The 22,411-nt window shown below is 40.5% G+C and overlaps 1 protein-coding gene and 1 long non-coding RNA gene across 3 annotated transcripts in view; one reads left to right on the forward strand and one right to left on the reverse strand.

Moving 5' to 3' along the window:
* LRRC69 (leucine rich repeat containing 69) overlaps window positions 1–19,815 on the reverse strand; it is a 73,678-nt gene extending 53,863 nt beyond the window's left edge. Inside the window, exons 1-3 of one of the 2 annotated variants that reach the window (XM_006194485.2) lie at window positions 19,324–19,815; window positions 6,079–6,205; window positions 1,533–1,605 (exon numbers count right to left, since the gene is read on the reverse strand). In XM_006194485.2, the coding sequence (XP_006194547.1) occupies window positions 1,533–1,605; window positions 6,079–6,205; window positions 19,324–19,506 (383 nt within the window). In that variant the 5' untranslated portion in view covers window positions 19,507–19,815. The remainder of the gene's footprint in view (window positions 1–1,532; window positions 1,606–6,078; window positions 6,206–19,323) is intronic. The other variant, XM_032467801.1, reaches the window with a different exon arrangement.
* Window positions 159–21,833, forward strand: LOC116659803. The gene is made up of 4 exons (XR_004315166.1): window positions 159–229; window positions 8,268–8,279; window positions 12,062–12,067; window positions 21,824–21,833. It is a non-coding gene; the product is annotated as an uncharacterized LOC116659803 (long non-coding RNA).
* Window positions 21,834–22,411: the final 578 nt, after the last annotated feature.

The following is a 22,411-nucleotide window of genomic DNA, read 5'->3' on the forward strand; positions in this document are numbered from 1 at the left end:
ACCCAGAGGGGGTATGAGTAGAAAAAGAGATGAACCAGGTTAGCAAGGAATCTCTAAAGGTATGGGAGAAGAATATTTCAAAATTAAAGAGAGTCCAAACTTTAAATGTTACAATGCTAACAAAAGGTAATGCAAAAAAAAAAAAAAAAAAAAAAAAAAAACAACCAACCTACTAGAAACAAAGGCAGGTAACAGACTACACAATCATTATTTAAAAAATTGACTTTATGTCTATATTATAGCTACAAGCAATTGGAAAATAAGTTTTTAAAATTCCATTTACAGTAACATCAAAAAAAAAAAAACCCACATAAATAGTTACAAATACATTTAACAAAAGACAATATTGTACTTTGTACTCCAGACAGAGCGAGGCTTACTAAATTGTGAAATCACAATATGCTATAGCTGCCAGGATTTTGAAGTTCATCTGCTTAAACTTCTTCCTTTAGAGATGAGAAAGCCAACGTCCAGGACAGTAAAACCACTTACCCAAGGTCATAAGGCTCGTTGCACAAAGAGAGGACCTGAACCTAGTTCGCCAGAGCTTCCAAGGTGTCCTTTTTTCATTACATCACCAACACATAAATCAGTGGTAAAATGCATGAGTGAAAAAGCAAGCAGACAACTACTGGCATTGTCACTGCTCTGAGTAACCCTCTTCTCCAGAAATTAGATAGCTTCAAAAATGTTTTCTAGTTGCTCTGACTTAAATTATTACTTTCTCTGTAAAAATCTAACTGGGAAAAGATACCCTGGCTAGAGGTACAGATAAGTGAATTGGGGTAGACTTTAACCTGCTGCAGAAAACGCTTTGTTGAGAACTATTCATAGCTTTGTATCCTCCTTTAAAAATCCGGATTCTCTTATGCTGTAATACATCTGTTTCTGTTCAACAGGCAATAAAGAGAGTCTTTGAATTAAACGCAAGTAGGGTTCTCTCTCCATCTGTCAGAAGAAAAGCCCAAGAGGGTGTTTTGCCTGCAGAAGGACAAGGCCTTCAGCTGCTCCAGAAAGTGACTGTAACAACAGCCCATGTGTGCAAATGTGTAGGATAAGGAAAAATAGCATTTTGTTTTTGTTAATGATAATAAAATGGGGGGGGGGGGGGGTTAATGAAAATAACACTCCGGTTTTAAAATCTTTGCTTTTATGTTATCTTCTCCATCGAGCTAAAAGTGTTCTACAATACTAATATGAAATAAAGTTTAATGTCCCCAGTTCTGTCGCGGAGCAAGCTCCAGGAACCCTAAGTTGGGAAATCAGTAACACAATCAATTTCAGAACTTTGTATTTCAAACCCCCATTTTTATGCTTTATAATAACAAGTCGTGCTGTCTCTCATTTCTCTGCAGTGTTTAAGGAATCACCTGGTTAAAATCAGTGGCTGCCTCAGTCATTCAGGGGCCTCTTTGCTACGGTGTAAATCCCACAAGGACGTGAAGCCAGGGACACAGTGTTCAGATGACCAAGGTGGGGAGAAACGGGGGAGCGGTTTGATGGTAACCAACACTCACTATAAACAAAATTACCTGCTGACTTCCTGAGGAATCCATGTAAGCTGGTTGTTGTTCAGATTAAGCAGGATCAAGTTTTGTAAGCCATCTGTTAAAAAATAAGTTCAGTCACTTTAGCTCTCTGTTAGAAAAGAATTCTCAGCCACTTTTCTATACGCCTTGCCTTCCTTCTGGTTTTCGTGCCTTGGCCAAGGCTCTCTGGGTGGCTGGTGACTGACATCCTCTTAAATTAGTTTAAGCAAAAAGGCAGACTTTATCACGAAGTCACAAAGCTAAGTCTCAGCACCTGAGAGCGGCACCGAGGCTACGGCCGGACTCGCCACAACCTGGAACCAAGAGCTAAACGGCACCGGAGCCCAAGGTTGTTTTAGTCTTGTTTTTGGAACTCAGAACGGCAGTCCCGTAACTGTTTACTGAGCGAATGAATGAAGTCCAGAGGGTCTTCCTGACAAGGCGCACTCGTCCACCCCAAGGGAAGACGACGGCCGGCAGCCAGTCAAAGGCTCTGCGGCCCAGCGGCCCCTACGCGGCCGCACTCCCGCCGGCCCGGGGCGGGCGGCGGGGCCCCCTGCGCGTGCGCACGCCTGTCCGGCGCCGGCCCCGCGCCCCTCGCGCCCCGCCGCCTGCGCCTGCTGCTCTGCGCCGAGACCGTGGTCTCCTTAGGACCGAGCAAGTGGGACTCCCTGGCGAAGAGGGTGCAGTGGCCCTGGAGTGTGTTCTAGCGCCCACGCAACTGCAGGGCCAGGGTCTCCTTGAGGTGGAAGGAGCAGATGTCCGCTAGCACGTGTAACAGCCATGAAGTGATTCTGTATGGCACTGTAGTGGTGGCACATGTCGTTATGCATTTGTCAAAGCCCACAGAATATATAACACCAAGAGTGACCCCTAATGTGAACTATGGACTTCGGCTGGTAATAATGTGCCCTTGTTGGTTTGTCCATTGTACCAAATGTGCCACACTGATGAGGGATGTTGAGTGTAGGGGAGTATGTAGGTGGGGAGGGCTCTGTGCGAACTCTGTATTTTCTGCTCAGTTGTGCTGTGAACCTGAAAGTGCTCTAAAAAATAAAATCTATTAATGAAAAGTAAAATTTAATTTAATTAAAAAAAAAAAAAAAGAGAAACAGCTGCTTGCTGATTTGCATGGGAGACTCAAAGGAGCTGGAGAATTCTCTGCTGTATTTCATGCGACCAAGTCCTCTTCGGTCACCAGCTTCTGGGGCTCAAGACACAGTCGACCTACTGGGGTCTGTGAACTTGACCTTCCTGCCTGCTCCTGTGCAGGAGTACTGTGTGGCCCACGGCGGTGGCCTGGTACCCCTCTCCCTTGCAGAATGCTGAGGGGGCGCGATGCTGCACGTCGAGGTAGTGGAAACCATCCTGGGGCTGCTCAACTGACCCTTGTCGAGGTCGATCTCCCGGGGCAACAGCACCAGCTCCTAGAACTCCAAGTTGGTGATTCCCCAACTTGGTGTACCCCACTTCCAGGTACATCTCCCCGGGCGGCTTCTCAGGTTGGGTTTGGCTTTAGATGTCCCCACGAGCCAGTGCAAGGCTGCGCCGGCCCGCGGCGCCCTACCTGCGACATGCTGGGCGCGGCAGCGGCGGCGACAGGAAGTCATATTACTATAAATGTATAAATACACATAGCTACATAATATATAACTTTAAACATATATATATGTACACACACACACACACACACACACACACACAGTAGACCCTTGAACAATGTAGGGGCGTTAGGGGTGCCGACCCTCCACACAGTGGAAAATCCACATATAATTTATAGTGGGCACCCCCACCTGCTCTTCCTCCCTTCCCGGAATTTAACCAACTCGGGGATCTGCAGTACTGCAGTATTTACAATTGAAAAAAATCCGAGAATTAGTGGACCCGCGGTTCAAACCAGTGTTGTTCAGGGGTCAGCTGTATGTCCTGGCTGTGTATACACACATAGTCCTTTGGCTGCTCTTGGAGTCACAGAAATGCTCATGCTTGGGCGTCCAGGGCTTCTGATGCTTCTTCCGAACCATTGAGCCAGGTGATGATTGTCCAAGGAGACCCATGTCGGCGCCAGGCTAATAGTCTGTCTCCTCTCAGAAGCTTCTGAAAGTCTGGTAGATTATACTCTCTGGGAATCACAGAGTTTCATTTCTCATTATAACTTCTCTCAGGTTGGTGTTCATAGTCTCTGTCTCTCTCCCCTTCTCTCTCTCATTCTTGCTCTTTTGAACAGATTTTCTGTATCTTTCCATGCATCCATGTAGCCGTCCCACAACTCCTGCATTTGAATGATCACGGAGTAGACAGAGTTCTCAAATTGAAATGCCTACAGGAACCAAGAAGAGAACTCAAAACACAGCAGTGGGCCTAGCAGGAGTGTGTCTGGGTGTCCTCCTGTGCCGGCAGGAGTGGGTTGAACTGGTGAGCACATGCTTTTTCCCACAGGGCAGCTGCCATTCAGCCAACTCCCAGTAATTGCTGTCACATGGGAATATGAGTCCAGTCTCACCTAATCTTTCTTTTTTAAAAGACAGACAAAAAAAGAGCCAGGGATCCAGCCTTTAAATATGAACTCTCTTGATTTGCGAATTTGGAGACCTTAATTCAAATTTTTAGAAAGGCAGACAAAACAGAACCAAGCTATTTTGTGAACCAGATTCATCCCCTGGGTCACCAGTTTCCGGCCTCTGTCTTAGTTCATGTAGTTAGCTCAGATCAACTAAACTGTTTTAGACTATGTCATAATCCCCAAGAAAGAGAATGTGACTGACCCAACTTGGGACACATGTCTCACCCTGGTCCAGTCTACTCTGCTCCAGGGGACAATGCAATGTAATACAGGCCGCAGAGGACACAGCTCCTTGACACTAACTGCTTCTGCCCTTGGACAATGAGGACCTGGCGTAGAATATAATTTGTGTCACTCACATGGGACTTTCAGTTCAACAGCACCAAATCAAGAAATATGGAAACTACAGACATTCAGGGGCACTGTACGCAGATTATATAAATTTTTTAAACCTGAAATTTAAGGGCAACGTGAGAAAAAAATTTCTTTACAGAAACCTAAAGTAGCATGAACTAGGTTGCTTACTATCATTTATACACACCAGGCTTTACCTAAGCTTGTCCCCTCAGTATAGTTCATAAAATACCATGTCTACTTGTCTGTTTGCATGCCCTTAAAACAGGAAACTATTTTCTAAGTAAATTGTAATTGGACCCAGAATCTATAGCTTTGTGTATACAATGGGCATACCATCAGTTAAGAGTTTGTTACAGTTGTTATTTTGTCGAAAAATATTTCTCCAAGATACGTGATGTAATATTTTAAAGTACTTTAGAGAGATAGTACCAGAATCTACTTGTGCTCTTTGCTAAATATATCCCTGTGTGCCCCATGAACTAATACCCTTAATAAATGCTGCTTGATGATGCCAGTGGTACATAGTACCCATGCCTCAAAAGCTCACAGAACCTTATAAATTCTATTATATAGTTCGATTTTACTACTGGGGACACATAAAGTAGTGAAGTGCCTTACATGAGTTGATGAAGCTACAAATATTATCTAGATCTCTTTGTTATGTGTTCTGTCCTTAAGCATATGCTACCTATATTGAACAGAAGTGTCATATTGAATGGATAAATTATTAAAAGGAAACACAAAGAAAATAATTGCCACTTACTGGATCTTATATCTTTTCCTTAAAATTCTCCCCAAGTTAGGGGGGCAGGAATAGCTCAGTTGTTAAGTGCATGCTTTGCATGCACAAGGTCTTGGGTGCAATCCCCAGAAACTCCATTAAATAAACTAATTAATTTAATAAAATAAATAGATAGATAGATGGATGAACCTAATTACACCCACCCAAAAAAAAAAAAAGAGAATTTTTTTTAATTTTTAAAAATAAAAAGGGGGAGGGGATAGCTCAGTGGTAGAGCACATACTTAGCATGCACGAGATTCTAGGTTCAATGCCCAGTATCCATTTAAATAAATAAACAAAAACTTAATTACCTGCCCCCCTAAAAACAAAATAAAATAAAATTCTCCCCAAGTGGATTTAAGCTTGGCACCTTTTTTTTTTTTCATTGAAGTACAGTCGATTACAATGTGTCAATTTCTGGTGTACAACACAATGTCCCAATCTCTAAGTTTAGCATCTTGATCAAAGATTGTGACTTAGTATTGGAGACAGTATAAAAAGTGTGAAGAACAAGGAGAGCTATGGAGAGCATTTCTTGATTTGATTTTCAACTAGTTTTCTCCCTGGCCCAGAGAAAGTCTACCCAGATGACAGTCTAAATGTACACTGATTGTGAAAAGGGGAAAATTCACTAATAATAATGCTTACTGATTTTCTTAGATCTGTATGTAAATATATAATACATTCATTGAAAAAAAAGTTTCCCAAACTCCCTAATTTCAAGTGTAAATATCTCCAACCAAAAAAGATTAAAATGTAAAATCCTTTTTCCATGTTAGCCCTGAATTTTTCAATATAAGGAAATTAACTCTGATACTATATGATGCTCTTCTTTGATTACCGTACCACATGCTCCGGATGCAAACCTGTGAATCCTATTTCCAAACAAATGGAGTGTCTTCAAAGATGTAAGGTATTTCATCTCCTCTGGAACTTCTTCTAAAAGGTTGTTTCCCAGATTTAGTGCCGTCAACTGCAAACATACAGAGATTTAATGAACTCGTACATTATCCACCTTCAAATGAGAAGGAAGAAATAACTAAGTCCCTTCACTGAGATACATATAACCTAAGAAAACATCAATATGACCTTAATTATTTCACATACACCTAATATTATCTTTATAAAGTTCATCTGAGCTTCATGTTAATCTAAGCACAATTTAATTCTCAATTAAAGCACTTTGACTTCATTAAAATTGTATTACAAATCATTTCAAGGATATAGAAAAACATAATTAAGGATCCATTCGTAACTCACTTGAGCAACTCAAGAGTATCCTAACATTGTGACCCATTGACTCAAAACCATTAAAAACTCAGCAAAGGGGCTAATTTCCTGAAATCAGAAGTAGAGCCAAAGATCTGAGGTCCTCCCGTCATACTCTTCCCAAAGAGCTTTTACATGTAGGCCAATAAGACGTCTACATTACGTGGGTGGGAGTGGGGTGGGGGGCGGCCCTTAACATCGCTCGGTGTAATCACCACGTTGGTTCATGAGAGAAACTCCTGACGTGATTGGGTAGGGAAGGTCTGCCCGTGTGTGTCCACTAACGACAGGCAGGGCAGACGCAGGAAGAGCCATGTGTAAGAGGAGTTAGAGAGACCCTCCAGGTCCTCTGATCCAATAAACCAGTGACACAGGATTATCCCCTAGATGCGGTCTTCTTCTTTGATTCGAAATCTAATTGCACCTTTCAAGATGCAAAGGGAGTCTTTTCTTTTACTCCTAAACATAATTTACCGTTCAGATTTCATTACCAGCTGCATACTTCAGGATTTTAATATTAAAGGTTAAATGAAAAGGAATCATGGGAGTTTTGACCTCACAAATGATTGAGTTTTCTTAAGACAAGAAAAATAATTAAAAAGAAATTTTAGGCAGTTTATGATTTATGCTTAAATACCACCTGGTATTTGGTGTGGATGTATGTTAATGATGTAAATTAATGTAAAGTAGACGTAAGTATATTTACAATGAAATCCCTTGCCCTTAGAATTCACGGGAAAGGTTTTACTTCCACACACGCTTTCCTCTGGGAATTGCTATTATCTCCAAACAAAGCATAGTACATCTACCACCATGGAAGCCTCATCCTTTTGTGAAGGCTAAGGTAAAACATACTCAGGTAGCCATTCTAATGGAAAGATTTCATCCAAAGCCTGTGACTGTATTAGTTTCCTATTGCAGCTCCAACAAATTAACAAATTATCCCAAACCTAGTGGCTTCAAATCATACAAATTTATTATCTTACAGTTCTGGAGATCAGATACCAGAGCTGGTGGGAAAAGGATGAGGCTAAATTTCTCCTGAAACCATGACTTTGCCTAGATTCTTTTCCTGCTCTGTTCCACCTCCTTTATGCCCTTACTCCTGGGAGCACAGCCTCAATAAATTACAAAAATCTATGACTCAGTCTTTCCAAGATAGAGTCACAGAAGCCAAGGGGAAAGAAAAGGAAAAGAAGAGAAAGATTCAAGACAAATTCCAAAAGAAGGTCAAGTCAAATAAAAGCCTAGAAGTAATCACTGGATTTGGCAGCAGGAGAGTTATTGGTGACCTTGACAACAGGGGTGAAGTGTTGGGGAGGAAGCTGAAGCATGCTGCGGAGAAAATGTGAGAAAGCTAAGACAACGACTAAAGGACATTTCTTTAAAGAACTTCTGCTAGGAAGGGACACCAGAAAGTTAGGAGGGAGCTGGAGAGTTTGTTTCCGCTGAAAATGAAATACTGTGCAGCCTATTTATGTGCCAGTGGAAATAACCTTGTAGGTAATGAGAAACTGATGATAAAGCAAGGCTAACTGCTGAACCGAAATCCTTTATAGATGAGCAAGGCTAGGACCCAAAGTACAAATGGGTGATGGCTTTGGGTAGAAGCAAGGAGTCTTCACTGGGGAATAAGGAGGAAGGTAGGGAAAGTTAAGTGTAGATACGGTGGTGGATGGATTTGGTGATTGGAAGATGAGAGGGTCCATGACTGAGAGCATCTGTTTTCTCAGTGTAATATGAAACAAAGCCATCTCCTTGAGGAGGAAATGGAAGAGGTTTGAAGGATGGCAATTTTGAAAAGCAGTCTAGGGAAGTATAGTAGGGTGGCTGACAGCCACATCTGGTTTTCTGATTCCATTTGGCTCCCGAGAAGATGATATAAAATGGAAAGAAACTCAAGAAAAGCCACTTTCTGTTGGTGACACGTTAACTACATGGCCCTTTGGCTTGAAAATGCTCCCATGTGAAATTGTGAGCTCTGCAACCAAGAATATGTCATGTAGAAGATAAAGAGGATTCGACAGAGAACCTCAACATTTAAAGGATTTCAGAGTTAATGCTAAGATGAAGCGAGTGAAACAGATTAGTCTTGGGAGAATGGAATAACTAAAAGAACATTCACTGACGGACTTTAAATTCATAAAGGTGTCTTAAAGACCTCATACCCTCACGAGTATGACCACCTCTCTCATGATGGCAAACACAGCAGAGCTTCGCCCTACATTACGTAAAAATACAGGGCGACCAGACACTGCAGCAAGGACTGAGTTAGCTTTCAGAAATCCCTCAAGACCTTACCTAAATGTTTCATCAATCCAATCATACTAATTACATCTCTGTTGCGTGCTTGGTACTATTCTGAATGCTAGGGAGACAAAGACACACAAGACCCCGCTCTCACAGTGCTTGTATGTGGGGAGTGGGACAGACAAGACGTAAGTAAATAACGTCTGCTGGTGTTGAGTGCTACACTTAAGGGAAAGAAAACAGGACAACGGGACAAAAAGTGACTCAGGCCAGCTTGGGTCATCAGGGAAGACCTCTTTGAGGAGGTGACGTTTGAGGTGAGCTATTTAAGGTGCCTTGACAAGATTATTCCAAATGGTGCTTTGCTCACAAAGGGTTTCAGAAATAGAAGGCATCCAGAAAGAGAGTATCGGTGGGTCATTAGAAACTCTGCATGGTTATGGGTAGTTTCTGAGGGGAGGCTTTAGTCACATGGGAGATAGTTATATGCTAAGTTTAAAACTTACATGACTTCAGTAATCATCTACAGAGGAGTTCTTGGTACTCTCAGTGTAACTCTTCTGTCCTCTGGAAACCAGCATATCACCATAGATTGAAAGGCCCTCTCATTGCTGCTAAATAGACCCGTGACTCAGGGAATTAGAGCATCTTACAATCAGAAAGAACTTTCATCAGTCACCTAGTGCAGGATGTAAAATGCAAGTGAGCAACTATACACCTTCCTCACAGACACACTTGGTAATGGGCGCTCTTGTATCTTTCTAGGCAGTTTTATTTGTTTACTTATTTATTTATACAAATGTTTTTGCTTCCTTAAGCGCTCTGTAACATCTATTCCCACAGCAATCATAAAAAATAGTTTTATTCCCCTATTCTCTCCCACATAACAATCTTTAAAATATTTGAACATTGCTATCGTAGTCCCCCTGAATTTGTTCCATTCTTCCTTAACCATTTCCCTCAGGACATAATTGCCAGGCTCTTCACCATCCTGGTTACACTCTAATTTTTCTAAGTACCCCTCTCTTAGAAACATGGCGCCTGGGGTGAGACACGAAACGTGACCTCATAGCATCGATCTGTTGGGACCGTGGAATCTCCCTCAGGCAGATGACTGCACTTCTCTTAATGCAGCCTAACATGGAATGCATTCTCTCAGCAGCAGGGCACATTGTTGGTGCATAATTAATTTTGTCTGTGGCCAACAAAAACCCACCATCAAGGAGATAACTGTTCAGGAGATAACCCACATCCTGGACTTGTGCAACTGAATTCTTTTCTTAACTTAACTGTAGGAATTTACTGTAACCCCTGTAAAAATTGCATCTTGTTGCTTTTGGCTCAAAGGGCATCTCAAGTAGATGTGATGTTATCACTCTAAGTTCACAGTGTAAACTGAACAATGTTGATGGACAAACAAGATCAATTTTTCCCACCTCCACTTTGGTTAACACACTTACCTTTCTCGTAATCATATGATGGCCAAACTTTGGAATCACCTAGACTTGTTCCTCTCTCTCCACCTAAATTCAATGTCACCAAATCCTAGTCTCAAAATTCCTTTCAGGTGCATCTTTTTTCAGCCCTCACTGCAATCACCCTAACACTGGTACTCATTACTGCCTGCCTGTAGCGTCACGTAGCTGAAGGATGTAAAGAATGGGCTGTCTAATCATTTAAGTCCCTTTTATTCTGTCCTACTAGATTATGCCTCTGTAATGAGCTTCTCAGATGACCCATCCATGAGGAATTTCCCTACCTAACACATCCTCAATGTTTTCAGTCTTGCTGTAGCCTTTTCTACGTCTTTGTGCACTTGTCCCAAATTGGGTCTGTGTATCCTGACTCTTCCCAAATTTGATTTGATTTGTTCCCTTGCATTGGCCTGCTTATACCTCTAAGTTACAGCCTGTCTGTGGCCAGCCTTGCCAAGGATGTGCGTGCTTCCTCTTGTACCTTAGATATGAGGCTGGCATGTCAGTGTCCATTGATGTCTTTGGATTATGGACTCTAGGTTTAATATGTAGAGATCTTTGAATTAGGAGAGAAGAGGATAAGAAATTTGAGAAGAGGGTAAAAGGCACGTTGAAATTTGCACCTCTTGGGGAGTGATGGAAATGTTAGGTGTCTTGGCTGTGGTGGTGGTTTCGTGGGTGTAGAACATCTATCAGAATTCATCAAATTGGACATCTGAAATATGAGTAGTTTACTGTACAGAAATTATACCACGATAAGATTGTTTAAAAAATTTTTTAAAGAAATTTGAGAAGAAAAGTTACTGATTAACTTATTGATAACAATACTAATGACTAACATTTAAATAGAATTTAACATGTGCCAAATACTGGGCCACACAATCTTGTGCATTGCCTCACGTGGACTTCACAGTACCCTCAGTTCTACAGAAAAGGGCTCTGAGGTACAGGCTATGATTTATGGTGAAATAAAAGCTTCACTCTGTGGTCTGTGCTCCTAACTTCTACATTACATGCACTGTTTGGAGTAATTTTAAAACTATTTTTTAAAAAATTTATTGTTCAGAATGATCATATATATATGCACATAATATATACATTCATTCATACACACAGGCACCCACTATGCACACACACAATGGAATTGTATGCAGTACATGGATTTCTCATTTTAAATATTCTTATTCTTTGGGTATGCACACCATTCAGTCAGTATTTTGCAGGAGGCAAAGCACACACCTTGGAGACTGTCTGCTAAGCTATGTTATCTCAAGAAAGTACCTCAGATTCCAAAGTCTCCATTTTTTTTTTTTAATGGAGACACTATCATCTACTTCTCAGAGCTACCTTAAGGACTAGAGGCAATATAACAAAGTAACTGGCAAATAGTGGACATTATGAAATGCTAACTATAATCTTTAAGACTCAGGAGAGGACCGTGGAACAAAACGTTAGACATACATGGGGCTAGGAATGCTTCACATAGTGTATGTGCTGACACTTGGACTCAGTTCTCAAATTTTAAACCTTTTGTTTTCTTAATGATTTCTGACTAATTTTTTCAAGATTTCTACATTCACAGCCACTTGTGGATGACATTTTCAGGAAAGAGAAATGTTGGCCACAGAATAATGACTTTCTGTAAATCAGTAATTTTGCTGGAATTTTTGTTGTTGTTGTGTCTACAGTGATAACGTGTTTTCAGGATTCTCTTTCCATTAAACTATCATGATAACTTGGTTCTCCAATTATTATAATGCACTTCTGTGTTTAATGCCCCACTTTGGCATACATCACCTTCTCCAGGAAAGCACCCTCTTTTTATAGTTGCGAAGCGTTGTGTACTTTTTTCTCTTTCTTTTTTCTTTCTTTTCTCTCTCTCTTTTATTTTTAATTGAAGTATGGTCAGTTTACAATGTTGCATTAATTTCTGGTGTACAGCATAAAGTTTCAGTCATACATAAAATTGCATATAACATATTCCTTCTCACATTCTTTTTTCATTATGGGTTACTACAAGATGCTGCATATAATTCCCTGTGCTCTACAGTAGAAACGTGTTGTTTATCTGTTATATATAGTAGTTAGTATCTACAAATCTCAAATTCCCAATTTATCCCTTTCTACCCCTTCCCTCCCCTGGTAACCATAAGTTTGTTTTCTATGTGGGTCTGTTTCTGTTTTATAAATAAGTTCACTTGTGTCTTTTTTCTATGGATAATTATTATCCTCTGCTTTGTATTATAGGGACTCAGGCATATACCTTATTTTTACAATATAAGTTGGAAATTTTGCAATGATAGAGTCTCTGATTCATCTAGCATTCAAAAAGCAGTTGTCCGGAATATAATAGCTGTTCAGTAAATATTAGTTGAATGCTGCCTGCTTAAATCATTTCTGTAAGCTCATGGTTCAGACTGTGAAGATACTCATTATGGCTCCACATCATTTGTTTTTCTCAAAATCAAGTATCTATTGAGCTCAGTCAGCGCCAGTCTACCCAGCTGCGTTCACTTCCTTCTAATGGGCTGTATGCTTGCTTGCTTCTAACCATCTGCTCATTCTCACTAACCCCTCTATTCAGTTCAACGTCGTGCCTAGCATATGGACGCCGGGAGCCTGGGGCAGGCGACTCCTCCCAACATTGAATTATGCTGTGCTTGTAGCTATTAATTTGCTGCTAGAAAACTCTATGCTATTTATTGTATCTTTCAATTACTTATTTGATTGTTAAAATGATATATCGATGATTAATTTGAATAAAAACTTATTTTAAAGGTGTAAAAAGATACCAGCTCAAATGTCCACTTTTATCTGAAAAGCTTTCTAAACTAAATCATGGTTTGATAATACTATTTTGGAACAAACTATTAGAGTCACCTATAACATGCACAAATATGTTTCAGTTGGTATTTGAAACATTAGTCCTTAAAATTCCTTAAGGACAGTGAATATTTCCATTCACTATACCAAAATAGTGCAAAATATAGTGTCAGGTTCTGTAAACTATTTTTAATAAAAATAATTGAATCAAATTAATGAAAGAAAACTAAGATTTTTACGTTTTTTAATTAGTTTGTCTATGGTCAAGGTGTGTAGGGGAGGGCAGCAAAGTGGCTCACTCTGCTAATTCTTTTAAATGCCCTTATTTTTGGAATCTGTGGCCCCACAGTTCAGTACAATTGCTAAATGCATCTTCTGAGTCCAGCTCCTCCTGAAAGAATTTGTTTATTTGAATAATTTTGCCAATTTCAAAACTATTGTCTAATTTTTTTAGTAACTTCTTAATACATAAATTCATATTTCTCAAAACAATTATACTTTCATTGGAAATAGTTTCAAGGGCCAGAATGGCACCGAATCGCTAGGGAATCCCTCCGACCTATAAGGACTGTTTGCTTAGAGCCCAGGGTTAACCCCAGTGTCATGGAATTGACACTTCCTACTCAGCAAAAGGGAGCACTGACATTCACAGCAAAAGCATTAACAAGGCAGTACCTTTCATCCTGGCAGAAGCTCCTAAAGGCAAGACTAAAGAAGCAAGGACAAGAATTCCAAATCTGGGAAAAGGGGATTTAGAGCACAAAACTCACGTTCAATTAAAAATGTAAACCTAAGTGTTTGGGAGAGCTAAGCATTTGGATGTTTGAGTAAAGGTAAGAGCTAAAGTCTCCTGAGTGAAAAATGGGTAAGGCATTCTCTACGAGATGAGTCAAGGGAGGTACAGAAAGATTATGTGCCCAGCTGGCAAGTGAGAGAAGAGGGTTGGGGTGCTTCTGGACACCTGCCAGCTAGACGAAGAAGCTGAAGTTCAAATGGGGTACGGGGGGCTTGCTGCAGGCTTGGGCAGACAAGCAGAGGCAAAGGAGGGGTGAAAGTAGTGCAGAGAAGGCGCCCACTAGGTGCCTGTGTGCCGGGACAGGCTACAATAAACCTGTGTGAGAGAGTCCTGTTTTCATAGAGAAGCCAGGTGCAGACAACAAGCAGGAGGCGTCATCCACCTGACAGAAGAAGCGTGCATTTCTAGTGGATGGGACAGGAGAGAGGACAGGCTTGATGCTGACAAGCAGCATGAATGACATCAGAGCCTTTCTGTTCTCCCAGGCTTGGAGCGCGAGATCCAGGATGCCCGGAGAGGGGAGAGAGCGGGAAAGCCGTTGCGGTGGACTCTCCTCTTGTGTTCCTCTGCATAACTCCTATCCTCAGATCTCACCTGGCCTGTGCTTCTCAGGACTGCCTTCCCTGACTTCCCTGACCGCAGTTCCTCGTAACACAATATAATTCTTCTTCATCGCACTTTTCACAATGATAATTTTACATCCATCTGTATATCAATTACCTTTTCCCACCAAACCTGACATCGGGACACGTGGATGTCTGCTCCTTTCTGTATTGTCCGCATGCAGCAGAGGGCCTAGCCCACTGCAGGCACAGTGACTGGTGAACTTAGGAAAGAAGCAAGGAAGGGAGGGAGGGAAGGAGGGAGGGGGAGAGGTGCCTGAGTTAGGGGTCATTAAGGACAGTACAAGTATGAAAAGGAGAGACTAGGGACACAGTAACACCTCACAAACTACCCAGCTCTGCTTAGAGGTGCCCTATTGACTGTCAACTGTTTGTGGCCAAATAAAAAGCTATGGCAGACCGTATTTCTGTCCTGGGCAGCCACATGTGAGCCACTTAAGGGCAACGCTGCTGCACTGCCATTGGACCCTGTGATGCATGTCAACGATGCTGTGCACAATCAGAGATAATGGCGATTCGTTTCTCTGGGGATTTTAGAACTGGCTGATTTACCTACGGGGGACCTTTGTTCTTAGATGCTGCCATAATCATGACAGCACTGTGTTTGACTAAGTTGGACTTTGAAAATGGCTTACATCCCCTTCCACTCAAGTTGACATTCGATGGTTTACTAAGTGCCAGGCACTGAGGACAAGACAAGGGCTCCACCCTCATGAGTTATAATCAAGTGCTTCTTTGAAAACTGTTGGTATCCCAGAACTTCATTAGTCCCAGGCTAAATGCATTCACCATAAATTATAGGCCATTAACCCATTTTTTTTCATGTCATTAGAAGTGATTGGAAATTTCCGGTTTCATCAGTCAAATTAGCAAAGGAAAAAAAAAGAGATAGGATCTATATTCTCTAAAGAATCTCCTCCCATTTTATCATCGTTGCTAGTTAGACCATAAACGTAAAGATAGTCATAACAGCAACCACGATTTATTGAAAATTTCCCATGCCAGGCATTGAGCTTTACATATAACATTTAATGTAAGTCCCAGCATGAAGATAAAGACGTTGTTTTTTTCATGCCTGTATCCTTGGGACCAGCATGCACACAAGAAATATTTGTCCAAAGAACGGATTTACGTAAACAAATGGAGAGCAGGAACAATCCATGTAGTGTTCACACCTGCCATATTTAGGCAACCCAGTTTTTGTTTTTAGAAACTATAAATTGAACACTGTCATTTCCCACTAAGTCTATAGAATGATAAGGCAATAGGGCTAAAAGACACCTCAAAAGAGACCTCATTTCATACATGTATTCACTGGTTGAGTGATCTTGACGAGCAACTTAACTTCTTCCCGAACCATAAATTTTATGAACCGTTTGAGAATAATAATAATGACTTCCTTGAAAATGAACACAGACTGGCTCTCAATAAATGTGGACGTTGCTGCCTATTTGATACATTTTGTGGTATTACTTTTGTTTTTGGAACTTAAAAAAAGTAACAAGACTGTTTTAAGACTGTGCATTCTGTGGAAAATATGACCATAAAAATCAGTCTATTAGGGCAGCCTCGGCTTCCCGGGATGGTAAAAGAAAAGCCAGTCCAAATGGCAAGCACAGCATAGACCAAAAAAAAAATGTGATACGGAAATAGCTTCAGTTATTGTTAATAAAAGTACAGCCTGAAGCAACACAAGAAAGAATTCAAACTAGCTTTCGAAAAAACGCATTCAGGGATTTTATAGAAAATCGTTAGAAGAGAGTTAGTATGATCTTTGAACTACGACGGGAGCATCGCCAAATTGTGAAGCCCACAAGGAAGGACACTTAGCGAGGTTTCAGCTGGCGCTGCGGGCCTTCTCTGCTTCTGTCCCTCAGCGCTCACCACTGCCTTACACTCTGCTTGTCATCCTTGTCTGCTTCCTGCGTCTCTTCTGACTAGGACATAAGCTCCATGAAGGCAAGGATTTCCATCTTTTTTTTTTTTTCAGTTGCCAAATCACCTGAGACACGATGGTCCTCGATACTCAGGTGTGGCTTTGACTAAATGAAGGCAGAGACGGAAGCCCAGTGAGAGTAAATGCCTTATATGTAGCTGGTAAGTGGCTGAACCAGCTGTAAAGGGTGCATCCAGGACGTCAGTCACTCACCCAGGGCTCTCGGCAGCTAAACTCTTCTCTCTTTTCTGAAAGCGTTATCTGCCATTTCTATTAGCAGCAGTGAGAATGAGCAGTATTTCTGAACTGTGTAAATGTTCTCTATCCATTGTTGAGGGTTTCTAGTACATTTAATTCCAGCCGCTTCTAGAACTCCCCTTATAAAGGGGAAATCGATTTTTTTTCAAAACTGGAGACTCCATATGAAAAAAACTGCTAGTTCATAGCAGCCAAACAATAATGCCATTAGCCTGAATCTGACTTGTAAAGCACTTTAAAGACAGACCACAAGAACCCCAGTTTGTAATCAATTGAATTCTTCTTTAAAAGTGAAATGTTATTTCTTCTTTAAAAGTAAGTGCCGAACTGAGCCAACTCCCTATTTCAGGAAATTGACAGTAAACAAACAAACTGTCAAAATTCAGAGTCTCTCCTAAGTGAATAGCAGAAGGATGAGGAGGAAAGTAATTGGGGAACAAGAAGAAAAAGTGACGATCAGACTCTTGGGCTTTTTTTATCCTGAGGAAATATATTTTACAGTCTGTAATTTTTTTTTTAACTGAACAACTATTAATCAAACAGGAGAGAAGAAAATACGTGTTTTCAGATATGCTAGAGTTCAAAAAACTTAATTACCACATACCTAGACTAGAGTGATCTCTGGAGACTTATTCCTACCAAATTAGTGAGTAAGTCGAAAAAAGAGAAGAAATATGGTTGCAGGAAACAATGGGTCCAATTCAGGAGAGCCGCAAAGGGATGGCCGGGCTGACGGTACCCAGCACAGCTAGTGATCAGCTTAAACTGGGGCAGGAAGATGGAGGCTCTTGGAGGCAAGTCACTCAAGGAAAAAGCACATTAGATAAATACGTAACATGATCAATATTAAAATAAAATCAGGCCATGATAAAGGCAAAAGGCACAAGAATAAATGAAAGACAATTAGAAACTCCAAGGGAACAAAAATGGTATCTGAGGAAGAAAGTATAATCATAATACATTAATTGGCTCCATGTAAATGATGTTTACTTATTTTTTTTTATTAATGGACTTTATTTTTTTAGAGCAGTTTCAGGTTCACAGCAGAATTGAGCAAAAAATACAGCCCTCCCCACCCACACATATATACTCCCCCACCCTCAACATCCCTCATCAGTGTGGGATATTTACTTATTAACAGTATACATTTTAGAAGTTTAGAATCCTCCAAGAGGCAAAGATTTAATCATGGCTGTGACTGAACACAATATAAATGCTATACATCTCATAAAAGAAGTTTATAATTTGGGAAGGGGGAGAGAGAACAGAGCCGAAGGTAAACCACAGATGCTAACGTTCCCATCTTACCAAGTGGGGAGTAAAAAGACACTCTAGCTGATGAAGAAGAAACCGTGGTGTAATAATAATAAACTTAAAAGATAACTATGGAGAAACTGAACATATTTAATATAATTATATTTGGAAGATGAAGAAGAGGGGTATCTAAAATGGACAAATCAAGAAAACAGAAGAATTAAAAGCGGTTATATATGGAGATCAGAATTGCAGGTGGGGGGAGTGGAACAGAAGAGATGCTTTTTATTATAAACCTTTTATAGTATTTGATTTTCTTAAAACAATGCACTGTTACTTTCATGGAAACAAAGTTCAAGCGGAGGGGGAGAACCAGCTCTTGGCTCAGTGAAATCCCAAATTCTTTTGCATAAAAACTCCTTTGTCCCGTTAGAAAAGTCCAGATCTTTGTTGTTCTGTACTTAAACATGCACTTTTAAGTTACTATTAAAGGGGGAGTTTTGAGTATTACTCTGTTTCTTAGAGAGACATGCTCACAGATTGCAAACTCAAATAATTTTGTAAACCTGAAAGGGAATGAGGTAGGTGAAGTTATGTAGGAAAATAGAGGGTTTTGGGGTTTTTTTTGGTAAGTCTGAACTCGAAACTAATGAACTTTAATGAACTACCATGACTTGGCTGGTTAGAGGTTCTTTCTTTTTCAGTGCTGGTGGCAGTTTAGGAGCAAATAAAAAGAAAACTGCAAAGTTAATATCGCTTGCCTGCTCCCAACCTCAAGATTCTAGCAGCTGGGGTTTCACATTATTCAGCAGAAATGTTTAACACAAGCATCTGGGATTCATTCGTGTCAACTGTTGCTCTTTAAGAAGGATATTCTTTATTTAAAATACTAACCTTCTTTTAAAGACTACTTCAGAAGAAATGAATGCCCTCTCCTTCCCATTTCCTTGCCAACGCTCCCTTTCAAAGTTCAGCCTGCTCTAGGAAATTGAAAAGGAACCCCCTTCTTACATCTGAAACTTCCCTTCGTTCCATATGCAGAAGCTTCAGGATGGTCCCCAGGGTGAACAGCATCTCCGGGACCCTCAAACCCACTTCCAGATGGAGCCCCCAAGGTAAGCAAGCAGATCCAAGCTCCCAACCCCTTTCCAGATGATGGCCTCCAGAGAGATGAGTGTGGCAGAGACCTACCCCTCACTCCAGACGTGGGCCACGAGCACAGGAGTTAAGTCGAGACATCGTCTCCCCTCACATGTGAAATTCACTAAGGGAGAAAGCACTGTGATGTCCCTCCAGCCACCGTCCGCAGTGAGTCTCCGGGGAGCTCAGCCTCCAGGGGTTGAAGCCTCATTGTTTCCTCACCACCTATTTCCCATCCTCAATCAAAAAAGTTCCACTGGTCCTCACCTGGGTCAAGGCGCTTATCTCTGGGCACACGTAGGGGATTAGGTTATTCTGAAGGCGCAGTGTCTTCAGCCCAGGCAGGTTTCCTAACACTGAGGGCATCTTTGTCATCTTCTTTCCGTTTAAGGTGACAATTTTAGTGCTTTTACCACCCTGCAGTGCTCTTATTAACAACTTTTCAGCCATGGGCTCAGAAGAGAAATAGGTTCCTTATTAGGTATCTTTAGAACTTCTGACTGAAGAGTTGGTGTGTCATGGAAACAGCACCATTCTGAGATCTACCATGTTGAAGGTGGGAGGCGTCGGGTAGTTTCCTTTGTAAAAGGGAGGGAGGGAACATAGCTGGTTCCAGGTTTGGGGCAGGAAATGTACAAGATGAGCCTAGAACATTTTATGCCAGAGACATGGAAGTTATCGAGGAACAATGAGATCACATCAAAAGGACACAGAAGCCACTGCTAGGGGCTCCCCCTGGTCTAAAATGGGAAAAGTCGTGGATCAGAAGGAATGATGAGTGGAAACATCAATACACTAATATCAAAGAGTTCAGAATGCTATTATAAAAATAAAAGAAGCTCATTGATTACTTTGGGACTTGCTAGGGAACCAACTCATAAAACTGAAAATCGATAAAGGAAAAAAAAGGAAGCATTTATTTGGCTTTTCCAGTACAAACTGCATTTTGGTGTAACCTAATAAACTTCTTACTCATAAAAAAATGGAAGCCAGTAAATGAGGAAGAAAAATAGATTCAGAAAAATCGCCATTTTTGTAAATCCTAGTGAAATAATAGACATATGCAAAGATCATAATTGGATGCTAAAAGCATTAGATGAGAGGTCGATGAGGAAATGTGTAAGTAAGAAATCAGGCAAGTAACCTGCTGATCAATTTTAGCATCATTAAAATTGAGACAGTCACTTACTGTTTTTCAGTCTCATAATGTGATGCAATAAAAATTACACATCGCCACCTATGGAATATTCTTGTCTGAAAATTGACTCAAAGGCTAATCATGCTTCCAGATCTAACTAACATTTACAGAAAAGTTGAGGACCAGAGAACAAGCTACTTTAATCTCAGGTAAGCAGTCAGCCAAATCCAGAACATGGGAAATTCTACGGGGCAAATGACACAATGTTTAACCAACAAGTCAAAGTCATTAATAAAAAGGAGGGGAAACTGTCACGAAATAAATGAGACTAAAGACAAACAACCGCCGAAGTGCAATCTGTGAATCTTGTTTGGATCTTGACTTGAATAAAAATATTGTGAGTCAATTGAGGAAATGTGACCTTGGAATGGGTATTAGATGATAGGAACTGGTAATTCTGTTACATGTAATAATGACGCAATAGTCGTATTTCTTTTTTAATGTATCTAAAGTTTAGAAATGGAGGTGAAAAAGCAGTCTTGAATTTTCTTTAAAATAATCAGGGCACAAAAAGGTGGAAGAAACAGATCAAACAAGATTGACTTAAACACTGGTAATTATTGATGCTCACTAAGTACATGGGGTTCATTAGACTATTCCTGGTTTTTTTGGTATATATTTGAAAATTTCCAAATGAAGGATTAAGACAAAGACAAAAGAGGAAGGAGGAGATGAAGCCAATGATACTGATTAGAACTCCATTGGGCCCGCTATGAGGCTTGGAAGCATTTAGACTAACATATATAGCACATTTAGATTGTTGATTTCCAAAAACATGAATACTATAAAATGTATTCTGGTATTCTGCATTGCAAGTATTAAGAACACAATTCAATCTTCCTTTGTAATTCACAAATCATTTTATTAGTTCATTCAACAAAGATTTAGGAGTACCTACTGTGTGCTCAACACGGTCCCAGGCACTGGGGATAGAGGAGTGAATTAAAAAGACAAAATTCCCTCTTCTCAGTGAAATTACATTCTGGTAGCAGAAGGAAAACAAACAAGATACATAAGTAAACTTAGTATGTTAGATGGTGTTAGGTGCTAAGAAAAAAAATAAGCAGGTGAAGAAGCTAGGGAGGTCTACCTATGTTGCTGCAAATGGCATTATTCTTTTTTATAGCTGAGTAGTATTCCATTGTATAAGTATACCACACCCTTAGAGTCTACAGGAAAGGTAAAAATGTAAATAAGTCATTAATTCATTTAATATTTTTTCTAGTTTTACTAAGATCCAGTTGGCATAGAATATTAGTTTAAGGTATACAATATAATGATTTGATATATGTGTATATTGCAAAGTGATTACAAAAATCAAATATTTATGAAGCGCCCATTACATGATAGGTACCATTATAACATTGAGGCACTGGGGAAATAGTAATGAACAAGATAGGTCATTTGGCTCATGAAGCCCACATTTCAATATAATAAATGCTAATTTAAATAAATCCACAAAGCAACAAAGAACTTGATTTGAGGTTCAAGGAAGATTTCCTGCTGTTGACTGCTCAGGCCAGTCATAGCGGATTTAAAAGGACTAACTAGCGGATGAAATAATGTGAGGGAGGGAAAGTAAATAAAGGAGCATGAAAAAATGTTCACGGCATGAAATACACAGGGCCATGGGGGATATAAATTATTCTAGTGCGTGAGTCTCAAGAAAGGAGTGATGGGAGTTGATGCTGGAGAGGTATGTAGGACCATGCATTAAGGGCCTCCCTTAAATGCCACAATAAGGAATGCGGGCTTCATCCTACAGCAATGGGGAGCCAGTGGAAGGTTTAGGTCAGGAAGACAGTAGCCAGATGAGAAGAGATTTATGGGAGTAAGACTGGAGGCAGGGACAATTACGAGGCTTGTGTACTACTCTAGGTGAGACAGAAAAAGGGACAGAGAGGAAATGGCAGTGCATAACATAGGTAAGATTATTTCTAGAACCTGATCTCTAGTACCTCAGATGGGGTAGACCATAATTCAGGATACCAAAAGGTGAAGATCTTGATTTAAATGCCTACATGAGGCTGTACAGAAGAGAACGTGACTGCCTTTACTGAGCACGTACTATGTGTCAGGCAGTGTGCTAATTCTTTATGTAAGTGGACTTATTCAGTCCTCACAGAAGGCAGGGGTTGGTATTTTAAGAAAAATCAG

This window comes from Camelus ferus, chromosome 25 (assembly GCF_009834535.1).
Source record: "Camelus ferus isolate YT-003-E chromosome 25, BCGSAC_Cfer_1.0, whole genome shotgun sequence".
NCBI lineage: Eukaryota > Metazoa > Chordata > Mammalia > Artiodactyla > Camelidae > Camelus > Camelus ferus.